The sequence below is a fragment of the Helicoverpa armigera genome, chromosome 16 (genome assembly GCF_030705265.1).
Source record: "Helicoverpa armigera isolate CAAS_96S chromosome 16, ASM3070526v1, whole genome shotgun sequence".
Taxonomy (NCBI): domain Eukaryota; kingdom Metazoa; phylum Arthropoda; class Insecta; order Lepidoptera; family Noctuidae; genus Helicoverpa; species Helicoverpa armigera.
Genome location: NC_087135.1, coordinates 3,825,191 through 3,841,938, shown reverse-complemented (window position 1 = coordinate 3,841,938; position 16,748 = coordinate 3,825,191). Strand labels below are relative to the sequence as shown.

The 16,748-nt window shown below is 37.9% G+C and overlaps 2 protein-coding genes across 2 annotated transcripts in view; both read left to right on the top strand.

The window, feature by feature from the left end:
- Positions 1-405: 405 nt before the first annotated feature.
- Positions 406-11,867, top strand: LOC110384542 (zinc finger CCCH domain-containing protein 14). The gene is made up of 12 exons (XM_049844581.2): positions 406-665; positions 883-925; positions 2,603-2,770; positions 2,871-3,502; positions 3,599-3,867; positions 4,076-4,228; positions 4,838-4,976; positions 5,504-5,679; positions 7,440-7,580; positions 7,934-8,448; positions 10,638-10,820; positions 11,646-11,867. Exons 1-12 carry the CDS (start codon positions 627-629, stop codon positions 11,846-11,848), a joined length of 2,661 nt encoding a protein of 886 aa, XP_049700538.2. The 5' UTR covers positions 406-626; the 3' UTR covers positions 11,849-11,867.
- Positions 11,868-16,594: 4,727 nt separating this feature from the next.
- Positions 16,595-16,748, top strand: part of LOC110384476 (arylalkylamine N-acetyltransferase 1) — a 61,352-nt gene continuing 61,198 nt past the window's right edge. The window contains exon 1 of the mRNA XM_021345774.3: positions 16,595-16,710. Coding sequence (XP_021201449.1) covers positions 16,705-16,710 — 6 coding nt within the window. The 5' untranslated portion in view covers positions 16,595-16,704. The remainder of the gene's footprint in view (positions 16,711-16,748) is intronic.

Here is a 16,748-nt window from a genome sequence, read left to right as displayed (position 1 = left end):
ATTGTTGCTGTAAACATCTACGTGATGTTTCAGAAACTGTGTATCTGAAACATTGTTTCCCAGTGAATACGTGGCTTAAAAAAACCGAATGTGTGCGCTAGTGTAACGGAATCCCGAATCTGAATTCCTGATCAGGAAACCGTATCCGGAAACCGAATGTCTGCGGCCGGGCTTATTTTTTCCATTCGATTAGGCTTACTTAAAAAATATGCCGTACAAGTGTACAAGCTCTTCTCTCACTTACAAAACTGACTGCTGCCTGTGACATTTACTTTGCCGTAGATTAAGCCGCCTACATAAAGCCGAAGCCTACATAGCGAGATTTTTATTATTTTATTTTTTAATAAACGAAACTATGAACACCATAATATGAAACTGCGTGAAACAGAACGTCTCTGAAGAAAACGTCAAACACAAATGACAAACCTGCCAAAAAATAAAAATTATCAAAATGTTTCATAGCGTGATTGCTACAAAGCAATAATTAGTTAAGTTTAGTGATTATTTCTATGAAAATACACTTAAATATACTCTTTCAGGAGTGTTGTGGGGTGTAAATCGCTCATCTATATGGAGAAGACTTGATTAATTTATTACAGTGTACTTGTAAGATACAAATAACAAAAATGGATGTCGTCGGCAGCGAAATTGGCCAGAAAATGCGGGTGAATATTTGGATATAAATGAGTATTTAACCTAAAATAAGTGTTCGTAAAGGCTAAAAATTTATTTGCATTATGTTCATGCTTTTACGATGGGTAATGGAGCCGTAATATAGCGTAAAATTTCGCAGGGAGCGATCTGTTCCGCATTTTTGTTGACACGAATTTTATGACACTTTAGAACTATGATTGTATTGATTATTTTATATTTTACTTTCAGTCAGCCATCAAGGCCAAACTAACAGAATTAGGATGCTATGTTGGTAAGTAAGAGAACATTATATTTATATCCAATTTAGCCCTAAAATACATAGAGCAAAATGTATAGTTTCATTTCCAAAAGCAATGCATTGTAACTAGAGACCTACTTTAGGTTCAATGAATGGTAAACAGGCTACCAGGTTACTCTTAACTTTAGATGCAAGATGTGACAAAACAATAGTTATCTATGTATAATAAGGCCTAATGATTATATCACAATCCCTCGAAAGAATACATAACATGATTAGAAAGAAGACACATCTAAGAGATTGTATTTGTAAAACAGCTTATCGAGTTATTATTTCGATATAGTGCTAAAGGCCTTTTTCCAAACTCTTCCATAATACATCATATCACTCAGAATTAACAAACTTTTCAACCATATTCATATAAAAGAACCTTACAATACTGTTCTTAAGTGAACACTTCGGGCCTGTCAATATATTCTAGAGCTTTCAATTAAATAACAACCTTCAAGAATTATGTATATGTAGATCTATTCTAATATAATAAAGATGAAAGAATTAATATAGGTAATATAGGTTACATTTCATACGGGTACGGTACGAAGTTCTCTCATGGGTGAAACCGTTGGAAACCAGCTAGTTGGTCATAAAGATACAGCTGATATTTGGTTGTATTAAAACGATAATCTATAGCAAACGAACAGTTTGCAGAGTTTATAATATATATTACTTACTAGCTTCCGCCATCGGCTTCGCCTGTGTGGTGTGTTGATAAGAAGTAGCCTCTACATAAAAAAATTCAACCAAATCGGCCCAGCCATTTTCCATGAAAGAATAACAAACATACATACATACATTCTCACACATTTCCACATTTATAATATTAGTAGGATTATTAGGATTTAACAAGTCGTGGTGGCCTAGTGGGTAAAGGACCAACCTCTCAAGTATGAGGGCGCGGGTTCGATCCCAGGTCAGGCAAGTACCAATGCAACTTTTCTAAGTTTGTATGTACTTTCTAAGTATATCTTAGACACCATTGACTGTGTTTCGGATGGCACGTTAAACTGTAGGTCCCGGCTGTCATTGAACATCCTTGGCAGTCGTTACGGGTAGTCAGAAGCCAGTAAAGTCTGACACCAGTCTAACCGGGTTGCCCGGGCAACTGGGTTGAGGAGGTCAGATAGGCAGTCGCTTCTTGTAAAGCACTGGTACTCAGCTGAATCCGGTTAGACTGGAAGCCGACCCCAACATGATTGGGAAAAAGGCTCGGAGGATGATTAGGATTTAACAAATTTATAAACAACATTTTGACAACATTTTAAGAAAGTTCTACAATTTAATTAATTTGTGTCTTTTTATACATTTATTTTAGTTCTTTACTATTGAGCCAAATGTTTTAAATAACTATAAAGTATTTATTTCACCCATTAACATGCAAATAGACATAAAAGTAATAAACAGTTTATTGACCCTTATGGTTAAAATATTGTCATTTTTTTGCACATAACTTTTGTTGCTATTTATTTTGTCACTATTTCTGCTGTGGTAAAAGTTAGGGTACATTCAGTTTCATGATATTACTTAAATGAATTGGAAAGGTAATTTTAGCTCTGTCTTTATATGATGTGAGATATATATGAGTTATTCCTTTATAATACAACAGATTGATAGAATATTCAGAACAGCCCTAAAACATATTTTTTTCTGTAGATGACGAGCTTCCTGATTATGTAATGGTAATGGTAGCAAATAAACGAACGCGGGCGCAAATGGAAGACGATCTTCAACTGTTTCTGGGTGACAACACGGAGCTGTTTGTCAATTGGCTACACCAAGTATTAAAGAAGCTCCAAGAAGTTACAGTAGCTACTCCACTCAGTAAGTTTAATACAAAATTCTTGAGTTTTCTTAAAATATGTTTTCACTGTGTACATTTTCCCTGGCTATTAAAATATTCTCATATTTTGGTTTCTAACAGAAGCAACTGAACGAGACAAAAGCAAAGAGAGATCTGATTCCAAAGAGCGAAAAAGTAAAGAAAAGAAAACAAAAGATAAACAGAAAAAGAGTGATTTGAAAAAGGCAAAGAAAAAGGATAAAGAAAAGCATTTTCGCAAAAAAGACGATAAAAAAGCACACAAAGTAAAAAAGAAGAGCAAACATCACGATATGATTCGGCCCAACATACCTCCTTTATTGATGAATATGGAGAAAGAATCTGAACCTTCAATAACAGATGTTTTTGCTGGACAGATATTGAAAAACCATGGGATCACTTTAGAAGCTGCTCAAGAAGAAATAAGGGTAGAGAAAAAGCCTGTAATAGTAGAAGCTAAAAGACCAATTCTGCCTATTATTGACCCGGCAACTATTTCATCACAACCTGAGACCCAAGGAGAGAAAGAAGAACCACCAAGAACTAATGTATCAACCCTTGGTGCCCCAAAAGAGGACCAGATAAAGGAGATAACGCAAATTGAAGCTAAAATACAGGGGTTAAAGCAGAAATTAGCAGAGCAGCTAGATTCTATGTCAGATGATGAAGACTTTTTGACCATAAGAACTGAAGCGGAGGAGTTGATGAACGATTTTGCTGAAGATGTATTACAGGTAATTTAGTTTTCCATCTATTTAACAACATTTTTTGTTTTAAGAAACTTAATTTTTTGGGGCACCTATTTGTAACAATATGTTTTTGCGTTACAGGAAATATCTCAACAGGCGCCACCCGTTCCCGTAACGGTTACGCCTCCAATAGAGCGCCCGAGGTCCCCAACCCCACCACCGCCTCCCCCTCCTAAACCCACAGAAGTCCCCAAAGAACTCCCAAAAGAACCCACAGAGACCTTACCCCAAATAGAACTCAAACTTCCCAAAAGGCCTGTGAGAGATAGGCTCGGGATTCGAGAGGAACCAAAAAAGGTTCCCGATCAAAAACAAAAGGAATCTAAAACGAGGACAGAGAGTCCCGAAAGGTTGTTAAATTGCAAATTTGAGGTAGTAAGAATAAATATGAGCTCAATTACATTATTATTTTATATTTGTATTGTTTGGCCATATTTTTTGTAAAAAAATTGACTTCAGAGTCAAAATTTTACACTCAAAAATTAAAATTTAAATAATAATTTGATTGGCCAACATTAATCGCGTTTTGTGCAGTTAATTCACATAGTTCATTTTCAGGTTTACGCCTGACAGAGAGCCAGACTTCTGGCCTCAGACTAAGTCAGCAAAGAGTCGTCTTGGAGGAATTCCAGAAACTTCGAAGAAAAGTACTGTGTCAGAAGATGTTGTAACTGATAAACCAGAACCAGCTCCAAAGAAACTCACTTCAAAGTAAGTGGGTCCTCACTTGTATATAAGATTTTAGTAGTAGTTTAGTTATCGTATTAATTTCTCCACTGTTTTAGTATAAAATACAGATTAGATTATTTGTATCTAATGTAAGTATCTACTGGTTTTAAGGAAACAGAAGCAATCATACTGTACCAAAAATGTATTAATATCGCTATCGCTTTACTAGATAATATTTTTCTCTCACAAAAAACATCGAAGAAACAACACGATTGAATTTTGTGTTACGTCACTTTTATAAATTTTATCACGTGAGTGGGGACTCACTCTCAATATCTGTTGCTATATATCTTAATAAATATTTACCGTCGTACCACAAAGACTTTCAAAAGTCTGTTGAACGCTTGTCTAACAGTATGTCAGATTATGACGTTGAAATAAGGTCCGTTTTGCTGCCACACTTTTTCAGACAAGTGTTCAACAGATGTTTAAGCTTTTGCCGTAAGGTTGTTAATGTTTTCTTAAAATAAAGAAAAATGGTTCCAATATCTGAAATGCGGACTCATTAGAATCACAATTTTACGACCCTGTCATCACGCCTATTCTACACAAAAACGGGGTAGTTTTCACAATATATGTACGTTATTTCAGAGTGTCGGTGCTAGAGAACCGTCCGACCCGCTCGACGTGCGCGAGCGTGGTGCGCGTGCGGCCGCGGCCGCGCGTCGCCACGCCCGCCAACAGTCTGCTGCTCAGAGCCGTCGCCGACGCACATAAGAGCTTACTCAATGTAACACATTTTATTTACTTATGATTAATGCTCAATCCTTCTCCTTGTGAGAGGAGGCCTGTGCCCAGCAGTGGGACGACAAAAAAGGCTGTAACAATTTTTTGCACACATTTAATTAAAAAAAAAACAATGTACAAAGGCGGACTTAACGCCTTAGTGCATTTACACGCATTTTACAATATATTTTTTTAGTTTTTTGCCTATATCCTGTGATACAAAAAAGCCTGTGGTAAGTCTGTTGTATGTTCATAGTTATTGAAAATTTTCTCTAAAAGCATGTCAAGCAGGCAAGAGCAAAGTCAAAATAAAACTATAATTAAAAGAAGACATACTTTTATTCACTAGTATTTACAAACAAAACTAAGCCCAAATTATGTTGGGGTCGGCTTCCAGTCACCGGATGCAGTTGCCTATCTGACCTCAACCCAATACCGCTCAATAAGTCTTTTATCAGACTTAATGGCTTCTGACTACCCATAACGACTGGCAAGGATGTTAAATGACCTTATATTATCTAAATATTTCAGGCGCCACCAAAAGTGGAAAGCGAACCGCAAATCAAACGTGCTCTAGTGCTGCCAATGCGTCGATGCGTGGACGCACAGAAGATCGTCATACAAGTGCCTTCGAATAACACGCAGGAGACAGACCGGGGTGACAGTATTAGTCTCGAAATGGACAGTGATGATGATAAAAGCTCTAAGTAAGTTCTTTTGAAGATTTTTATTCTGTATAAGCATTCGTTTTTTTTTGTGTAGGCAACACTACTTTTTTTAAATAGGAACACTTAAATTACCTAAAGACAGTCTATTCTTGGGTAGCCATAATTTTACGCAATCCTCACTTGTTTTAAATATACTGCCTCATTTTTGAACAGCATAGCAGTGGCGAGGCGTCCTTATAAGCCGATTCCCATCGGCTTCCCTTTCGAATTTCAAGAAAGAAGCATAGGTATAAGTTATAATATAGGTATAGGTATAATTAATATAATCATTTAAACCACACAATTTAAATATGTAGGTTAACAAAACGCCTACCACCGTAAAAAAAAATTGTCTATAAATTACTTGAAACATTTTGCTCCTACTAAACAAGCCGCGGCTTCCTCCTCCATACAAAACTACGCTTGCGTGACGTCATCCACGCCGCGCCGCGCGATGTTCGCGGCATAAGGGCGAGCGGTAAGCCGGCTCACGGAGCGGGTTCCACCAATCAAAACTCGCGAGTGAACGAGAAAGAACGCGTCAAGAGTAGAGTAGCTATATCTGTCTACGCGCGAGTGACAGCGCTTAGAACTCTCAAATATGTAAACAAACAAATCAGACAAATTCACTCTCATTGTTCTTATTTTGTTTTAGATAAATTACCATTAACAATTTGTTCTTTGTATTACTTAATTGAATTTATTAGTGTGTGTATCATTTGGAAATAACATAGTTCGTGTGTGTACAATATTTTATGTTAGTTTAAGTGTTTTAGTTACATTATGTCAACATAGATGGCGTTGTGCATTTTTATGCAAATCCTGAATCGCGGTGTTAAGATTCTCCGCGATTTAATGACGCTAGTTGGGAATTTATATTTTCTGTGAATTCACCAATTAATATACATATGATTAAAGTAAATAGTTGGCAGTATCATTACTCCCTACTAATCCCCGCGATCGCGCTGTGTGACATGGTACTCAGTACAAGTACAGTACTACAGTGTGTGTACCTAGTGAAAAATAGAGATATCTACGTTGAAATGAGTTATTTTGATACGTAGACAGTTGGCGTCAGGTTTCTTTTTAATGTACCTATAGCGTTTATCGCATTAGACTGTTTTCCGATCCGACAGATTATTTACTTTAGGAAGGAACTTATTTTTCAAGGTTAAGTTTTGAGAATAAAAACGTGTTATAAAACTCGGGCACGCCGCTCGGATGAATTACCTACCAATATTACGTCTATATTAAAATTACTAACGTCCTGACGGATAAATACCTACGATAAATATCAATGGCTAACAGGCCGTTGTAAATTAAATACTTAAAATGTATAGTAAAATGTATGTAGTTAATATACCTAACTAAAGATAATAAAGTTTTATAGATATTAATAATCTGCCGAATTCCTCGAGAAAACATGTTCAAACTATCAGTCTCTCAGTCAGTGCTAAAAGGTGGACTGAGAAATTACCTCCATTACCTCCCCCCCCCATCCCTGAGTACTCCCCCCCCAGGTTTTTTTTTTTGCTGCGGCTTCCCTATTTCATTAAACCACCCTTCGCCACTGCAGCATAGAACACATTAAAACTTGCCAGGTTATTTTTGTATAGACTTAAAGTACAAAATGTATTGAATGTATCAAAATTAGCTGTCATAATATTAAGTTTATTTGATCCAATTTAATAAATATGGATTCTGTGTGTCTCTTTAAAAGATGCTCTATACCAATATAAATATTAAATCTTTACCTTCAGGGTACCAAGTGACATTGACAGGGACGAATATATCCCCGCCCCAATCACTAAGAAGATAATAAACAATGAATACACGCCGTCTCGTAGAAACGAAGGCAGGACGGCCAGTAGGAAAGACGACACACTCATCATTGAAACCATGTAAGTAAACAAAATTCAACCTTATTTGTATGGTCGAAAGCGTCATTTTGTGTTAGCTAAGTGCAATTGACTTTATTATAGTGAGGTAATTAGTTTACATATTAGTAAAATGGATGCATGTAAAAACAAGTCCAAATATTGGATTGTCATTTTCTTATGGTTCAATTCAACGGTGTTGGAGAAAGCCTCCTATTTCAAAATATTTTTACCCAAGAAATCCGATCATACCCCTAAGTAAGTAAGGCACAGACCAATCGCTCCAAATATTGCCCTTGACTGATACACTCAAAAATTAAAACAGAATAATATGTAAACGGAATGTCCTTTTAATTACTCTACTTTATGCTTTTCAGTAACATTCACAACCCATCAGTAGATAAGGACAAAAACACACAATTCATAGTCACAATGGATGGTTACCATCCAAACGCTTTCCTAGCAAAGAAGCTCCTAACTGAAGGACTACTCAACGAAGACGACGAAATTAACAAATTAGAAAAAGAAAAGCCAAAATTACCTGAGAAAGAGCCAAAGTCTGTAGAAAAACCTGTTGAAAAAGTTCTAGAAACTTCGCAAAAGAAACGACTCAGTAATACGAGCGAAGAAAGCGATACACAAGTAATCATCAAAAACGAAGAGGAAAAGGCTGAGAAAAGAAAACACACAGATGTATTAAAAGTGGAGTCGGTGCCGGCTAAAAAGAGGAGGGCATCCCCCATTGTGTTTGACGTTGATAAGAAAGGAGAAAGAAAGAAAGAGGAAAGAGAACCGGAGAGAGTGAGGGAAAGAACGGAAAGTGTGAGCAGTGACCAGCATGTGATCGTGGCCACCGTCACCAACACACATAAATATGACTCTGTCCCTCCACGTAAGTATAGTTTTGACAAAATTCAGTTATACCTCTTTGCAAAACTTTTACACTGTCGTATTTTATGGCAACATTTGACAGCTACCGGCATAAGCTAAGCGTCCACTAGTCTGTATCGTACGCAACGAATCGTAGTATTATTTATATAGAAACTCATATAAATGCGTCCACCTGTCCGCATCGTACGCATCGCACATCGACAATGCCGACGCCTATGCTTCGAGAGGCAACTTTTGCGATGCCTGCCGATGACGTCATACGCAATGTCGATCAGTGGACGCAGTCCGCGCGCTAGCTCTGCGTCTCGACCATTTGCATTTTGGCGTTTGTCGTGTCAACACGAAGTGTTGTTGTATTCACTAGACATTCTTCTCGGTAGTGTACTGTCTTCCTCTTCTGCTAACAAACAAGCTACAACGACCAATTGTTCTTCATCGCTTTCCTCCATTCTCACAGAGTCCACACGTGCTTTCACTATGAAAATCCGAATGAACTGGCATCGTCAATCCGTATGCTGGTACTCACCGTCGGTAATCCGTACGCTGCCGATGCAGTGGACGCACTGTGAAATATTAATCCGTTTTGTGCGATGCGTCCGTTGCGTATGATACCGACTAGTGGACGCTTAGCTTTAAACGATGACACTTGGTGGTCCCGCGCGTGTTATAACTAGGGAATGCAATCCCGATCCCGCGGGATCCCGATCTCGCGAGATCTCGTGTAATTTTTCGGGATCAATCCCGACGCATCATATGACGAGATCCCGTTCGAGATTGACGGGATTGGGCGGCAGTGGTCAGCGACGCAACACACACACAACCAAGTCCTTTTGCACGTATATCTGCGTCCACGAGCTTAGACAAATTAGAATCTACCATTAAAAAAAGAAATGGATTTGTTTGAGTGTGGAGGAACAAGGGGGCGATTTTTGTAGTTTGCATATAATTGCTTCGCCACGCTGTTGCCAACCAGCGTTGAGTCGCAGAGGGCATTCTCAGCAACGGGGTACATTGCAACGGACTTTAGATGCCGTTTAGCAGATGAAAGTATTAATACCCTTTGTTTTTTAAGGAGTAATTTTCAAAATCACTCTTTTTCCTAATTCCCTTGAAATAAGCTTATTGTTTTGATTACCTAATTTACCTACGTTAATTTCCTTACAACCTGATTATTATTTAGTTGGTAAGATTAAAGAATAAGGGCCTTACTACAAAAACTTTAAACCCTGTTTTACACTCGTCTAATAAAATTTTGGCTGCAAAATGAACCATATGTCAACGTCATAATTTGTCATTTTTTTAGACAAGGCATAAACTGACGTTTAAAAGTTTTTGTGGTAAGACGGTATAGGTTTTTATTTTCTTTCGAGTAACATGTTATTTTAATTAACCTCACTATCAAAAACAAGCAGTTATTAGCTTTTTCAATCATCTGAATTCAATTTTTTTTTAAATTAGACGGGATCCCGAAAATTCCGGGATCCCGCGGGATTGATATTTCTAATCTCGCGGGATCCCGAATTTGCAATCTCGAGTCGGGATTGCATTCCCTAGTTATAACGCAAAAGTTTCTAAGAAAGTAGCTCGCCAATCGGATGTTCGGGGGACCGTCAACGTCATTATCTCCGGCCTGATTAGTCTTAAACATTACTTACAAAATAAATGACCAATCAGTCAATACCAATCATTGACAGATTTTGTTTTTGATTTGACAAGGAACCAGATCGCCTCGTAAGTTCTAGTAACTGATCACTTTTACTGTATGTTACTTAACCTACAAGAAGGCGTCTTTATGGCACCTCCGCTATTGTTCCTTTCCTCGTAGGATATTTTATTAACACGCTTATATTGCTTCATTTATAACTATGTATGTAAGAAAATCTTGGAATCTTAATTTGACCAACTCCCCAGTTTTCGATTAGGATGAAATTTTTAGTTCTGATGTACATGATTAGTTAAAAAAACTTAATTTTTTCGTATTCCTGACAGCAAACTCTTTTATTTGATAACCATATCATGGGGGACCAGTGCGTCATTTTGGGGAGGCCGCCATATTGGATTTGTAATGACGTTTCTTAGCTAGTCAAATTTCACCCTAATCGGAGAACGGGAAGTGGGTCAAGATTTTCTTACATACACAGTTACAAGTGAAGCTAATATAATCATGTTAAAAAGCCTCGTTGTTCCCAGTAAGCACGGCGGAGCGCACGCCGGTGTGGTGCCGCGCGTTCCCGCTGTGCCGCTACGGCGCGGCGTGCGCCTTCGCGCACCCGCGCTGCCGCTTCGCCGCCGCCTGCACGCGCCGCGCCTGTCCGTACGACCACGCGCCCAACGCCAAGGCCGCGCCAAATGTGCCCGTGTCGCCTGTTATTGGTGAGAGCTTATTTTTAATCGTCATCATTATCATTAACCAAAGGGTAAAACGAGACCCTGTTGTTTTCGCTCCTCTGTCCGTCCGTCCGTCACCAGGTATCTTATGAACCATGATAGTTAGAGTTGAAATTTTCACAGATGATGTATTTCTGTTGCCGCTATAACAACAAATACTGACAACTAGAATAAAATAAATAGTTCGGGGGGTATTCGGGGTCCCATATGACAAACGTGATTTTTTTTGCTCATTTTTGCTTGATATCCATAAATATACATATATAGATCAATTTGGATGGTACCCTACGTGCGCGAGTCCGACTCGCACTCGGCCGGTTTTTATCCTCCCACTGCTGGTCATAGGCTCATACCCACTGCTCTATTGCCGAGTGCTAAGTGCGTTGTGAGATATTTTTTTAACTTCAGAGATGCTAGTTTTGTATATCCGTAAAAAAATAGATGTACAATGCAGGTATTTCCAAAAATATCATCATCCTCCGAGCCTTTTTCCCAACTATGGGGTCAGCTTCCAGTAGTTCCAAAAATATAAAATTAAGTAGGAAGCAAAACTATGTTTTTTTATGATCAGCCAAACCACATTTTTTGTCAGTGTGAAAAATAATTATTATTTAGCTTACCCTTTCGGGCGGTAGTTGGTTATCGTTGAATTTAGGCATTGAACAATTTCATAACTAAATTAATACCTGTCTAATTCTAATGAAAACTACGCACTTCTCTGCACCTTGAACCCTCGACTAATTTACGACCTTATCACCTCAAGAAAAAGGTCTATAACATGAAACTAAAAACACATTTTTCTTTCCCCAGCGTCCCATGTAGTACCAGCTGCGAATTACAAGACAATATCAGCAGTGGTCCCGAACATGTGCAAGTTCTACCCGAACTGTGTGAACCCCGCTTGTCACTTCTACCATCCGAAGCCTTGTCGCTACGGCAAGAGTTGTGTCAACAAGCTTGAGTGTAACTTCTATCACGCGGATGTGCCTGCCAAGTGGAGGTACCCTGTCTAAATATATGAATTAGTCATTACTTTGTTGTTTTATTTACTTACCATAGTAGATATGAGCGGATTGTTTTGGAATATTAGGACCGACCTGCTTTTTCCAGCGGTTTCACTCGCTTCCCTAGCGAAATACTTTAACAAAAGTTGAAGTAGAAGTTAGAATGTTATTCCGATAAGTAAGTTGAAGTTGTATTATTACTTCCAAGTTTTATCAAATCCAATGATAGTTTTTGTGTGAAAGAGGAGCAAACAACAACTCAACCACGCAAAAACTGCTTGCTATGATAATTTGAACTCGTAGATATATTATTAAGGAAATAAGCAACTGGAACAAAGAACGTGATGTGTTTGACCGCCAAAAATAATATAATAGGGCTACTCAATGAGAAAATTTGTTTACCCGCGGGAGGATCAAATTTGGGGCAAGGACGATGCCAAATTCCGAATGCGTAGGCAGCCACTTAACATAAAAAATCTCAGCTTCAGTTTTACCTATTAGTAAATAGGTTTTTCATCCCACCATCTCGGAAAGAGTAGTTTTACCCTTTGATATCTGAGCGCAAAAGCCGTTTTTATCCTCTAGAGCGGCAAAGTGATTTGAATTTAGAACATCGTGTGCAATACTCCATTTGTGACAATCTTGATAAGACTTTTCAAAAAAAATACATATTACACAAAAAAATATTACATAAAATATATATTACATAAAATATTGCTTAAAATAATTATTCAATTAATTAAGTCATTTTTATTATTGTTTTTACATAGATGTTTAACGTCGTTTCATTTTTAAACTGAGTTTTCAAATAAATGAACTTTTATAGGTACTGCTTTTTAATTTGATAGTTATATGTGCGCGCCATTTTGTTTTTTTTGCATTTAGTAATTTCCTCGATGAGGTGGGATGAAAAGTTACGTGTTGCACTCGAGTGCAAAGACTTTTAACCTTGAGCTCTTTTGATTCCCTCGCTATCGCTCAGGATTCTAATTATTGAATTTTAGAATCCTTAATTGCTCGGTCATCAAAATTGAGCTCGCGGTTAAAAAGCAACTTTGCACTCTTGTATAACAAATAACTATTTTTTCATCCCACCATCTCGGAAAGAGTAGTTTTACCCTTTGATATCTGAGCGCAAAAGCCGTTTTTATCCTCTAGAGCGGCAAAGTGATTTGAATTTAGAACAACGTGTGCAATACTCCATTTCTGACAACCTTGATAAGACTTTTCAAACAAATACATATTAAACAAATAAAATACTACTTAAAATACTTATTCAATTAATTAAGTAATTTTTATTATTGTTTTTACATAGATTAATAACCTCGTTTCATTTTTAAACTGAGTTTTCAAATTAGAACTTTAATAGGTACTTCTTTTTAATTTGATACTCATATGTGCGCGCCATTTTGTTTTTCTGCATTTAGAAATTTCCTCGATGAGGTGGGATGAAAAGTTACGTGTTGCACTCGAGTGCAAAGATTTTTCACCTTGTGCTCTTTTGATTCCCTCGCTATCGCTCAGGATTCTAATTATTGAAACACTCGCTACGCTCGTGTTTCAATTTTAGAATCCTTCGCTTGCTCGGTCATCAAAATTGAGCCCGCGGTTAAAAAGCAACTTTGCACTCTTGTATAACAAATAACTATTTGTTGGCCCAAACTGTCATTGGGCAAATGCCTCCCCATTTTGTCTCCACTCCTCTCGATCCTTTCGATATTTCGTGTATTACCAGTACCTATTACTAACATTATATAGACTGAAAACAAGTCTGAAATAAATATATTGAATTTGACTAAAACAAAACTAAGTCAGGTCAGTATGATTAAGCAGTTAAATAATTCAGTAGATAGATACTAAAGTGCTGAACTTTCTACTCGAACAATTGATTATTTTTATCAAGATTTTGGTAATCCCGCAGGGAATAAGTAGGTAGGTAAGTGCCGTCTTGCGTATTTTTTTTATTAACGGTTCCCTATCCAAAACTTTCCGTCTTTAGTTCAAATACGGTACCGAATGTAGGAAATCACTGGCAAGTTTTTTATATAGGTAAACATTGGTCAGTGAATAGCGTCGGAGAATCATCATTCATCACTCACTTAGAGCTTAACATCCTAACTCCCTCATCCATACTATAGGTACCTAAGTACCTAAAGCTTTGAATTCATTAGATAGATTAACGGCGTGGGACGACCACCAGCAAGACGATCTGTCAAAGGTCACGAGTAGGCGTTGGTTGTAGACAGCTTCCAACCGCACCTATGGGGACAACAAAGGGAGTCCCAGCCTCTACGACCCTAGGAGAGTTCAAGACAGCTACGACAGAGGAGTAGAACAATGTACTGTGCCAGTAAGGTATCCAGGATACAATGGATATGTTATGGACCATGTGATTAATTCGGGCATTATTTATAATGCCCGAGCATTATGAATAATGTCTAGCTTTATCGGGCCAAGTGATTAATAACTATCTTAACTTCATTATTTATCACATTGCACGGGCATTATTATATTGCTACATGATAGTTGGGCAATTTGATAATAAAGCTATATTTTATGCGGTGTGAGGGTGGCAGTTGTTCTAATAAATAAATCCTGTTACTTGCTACATATTTTATGATTATTGTTTTAAATTATATGTTCTATTTTAATGGGAAATTATAAGTCTAGCCACAAAATTATTAATTGGACAATTGTCATCTAATTTACTAACTCGGCCTCGTTTTTCTTGATCTCATTTTTCTTGGCTCGTTTTTATTATGGTAGAATTTAATTTGGATTCAAAACATTGTATTAAAAACTGAACTTAGTGACGAAAACGATTCGCTGCAAAACCGACTCCACGTAGTCTTGTCTGCCCTACCCCTAGAGTGCAATTCAAAACCGCGTAGGCACGGAGGGGCGAGGCGGCCTGCGAGCTGAGGCGCAGGTAGTTTCAGCGCTCGCCGCCGCGGCTGAGGCTGGCCGGCGGAGCCGGCCAGCAAGCCGAAGCTGCGGTCGTGAGCGTGAAAACCATCTGCGACGATAAGCTCGCATGGGACCGCCGGAGCCTCGCAGCGCCGGAGCCGTGACAGAAGCCATGCTTGCTGCATGTTGCATGCTTACTTCTATGCTCTGTCAATTGATATGGGATGTGTTATATTAACTTTATTTTAAGATAAATGTCAATAACAATAAAAAAATGAAATTAAATATGTTTGTATTACTTTGCCCAAAAGGTCACGGGCAATATGTATAGTGCCCGGTCAATTTGATTGTTTGAATAATTATTATCAAATTGCACTCTCATATTGGGCATTATTCATAATGACCGGGCATTATGTATACTGCCCAATTTATCACTTGGTCCATAACAGATATATTGCCAAATCCACTACGAAGTCCTCAGAGCCCAAGGCGGCAACACCCGTTACACTAGAGGTGAACACGAATAGCTTCTTATCTTTCCTCGGGAGGCCGATTAAATAGCAGAAGAGTTTGTATTGGTTTAAATGGTTCGCACTAATCTCAGGAACTAGGGCAAGAATTGAAATATTATTTAAGTCTCAACCATTTATAGACTGTGCTTTTATTGAAAAAGGCTAACTTTTTATCGGAGTGGCCGGTGTAGTGGCTCTCTCATGCTAAAAAAATGAATAGTAGGTATCGGTCCTATCAATTATATGTATCGCTCTATTTTACTAAGATTTCAGATGACAATACGGAACTATAAATATCCGCATATGCAATATTTAATAAGCACAATGTTATGCATGATTCATTTCATAGATACGGATATCTAAACCATTATGTACAGTCATAAACAAACGTTATTTCAGTTTAACATTTATTTGGGTATTAGCTTAGCCTCAGCTTAGGTGTTTCATTTGTATCCAATACTTAGGAACCTACAGGTGGTCATGGTTTAGTGGTTAAAACACCAGCTCTTCTCACCCTAAAGAATAAGCATGCGGGTTCGATCTCAGGTTGAAAGGTACATACTTACTCGTACACTCTAGTATAATTCTCTTGAACATCAATGACAACCAAATTGAAGTCGAAGCTACGAAGAAAAACATCTTGAGGAAACTTGGAGTCTGAAATCACCAATCATGAGGCCTTTATTATCCGTAGGAGTAGATATAAAAAGGCTAATGGAATGACTTGGGTAGGTACCTACTTATTCAGCTCTTACAGATCGAAAAACTGTTCTTTAGATTTTCTCAGTATAGGAGGAAATTACTTATATGCTATTTACATTGCCCAAATGCGTGCCCGGCGCGTTTCGAACTATTGTCCGCTATTACCATATCTATTTGAAGCTATTGTAAGAAGTCTACACACCGCCCGATGCAACTTCTGTTTAACGGTATATGATCTGTATGTATGATTCTAAGTGAGAATTTTAAGGAATAGAAAATCATCAAGTGCCTTGCTTTTATGTGATGGAGCACACAAACCAGAGATAGGTAATAACATAACTATCTTACTCATGTTCTAAGCAGCTTCTCTACCTGAAAAGTGTTTGCGTCGTCCAAAGCAAAATAAAAACAGACTTATCAAAATATATTTTACACTCATTTTAGGTAGCTCAGCCTGTAAAGTGCTTGCGTCTTCGAAAAATGACCACATATTGCGTTCAAACAAAATATGACACAAAACAAATCACATTTCTCGTCGATTGTGCATATCCCTCAAGTACTAAGGACGTCACCTAATAAAATAGATAGCAGACGAGCATCCGGCGTTCCCTATCATCCTGCAATCATTCGCACTCGATCCCCACTGTTGGTGGGACCACGGGATTTTCGGCCACATCTCTCGGGACTTCTGCCAATAGTGAACGGAACATTTTCTAGGTGCATCACACTAGGATTGAAAAGACCATGGAGGTGAGTAAGATAGTGTTTTGCTATTGACGTTTTTCTAA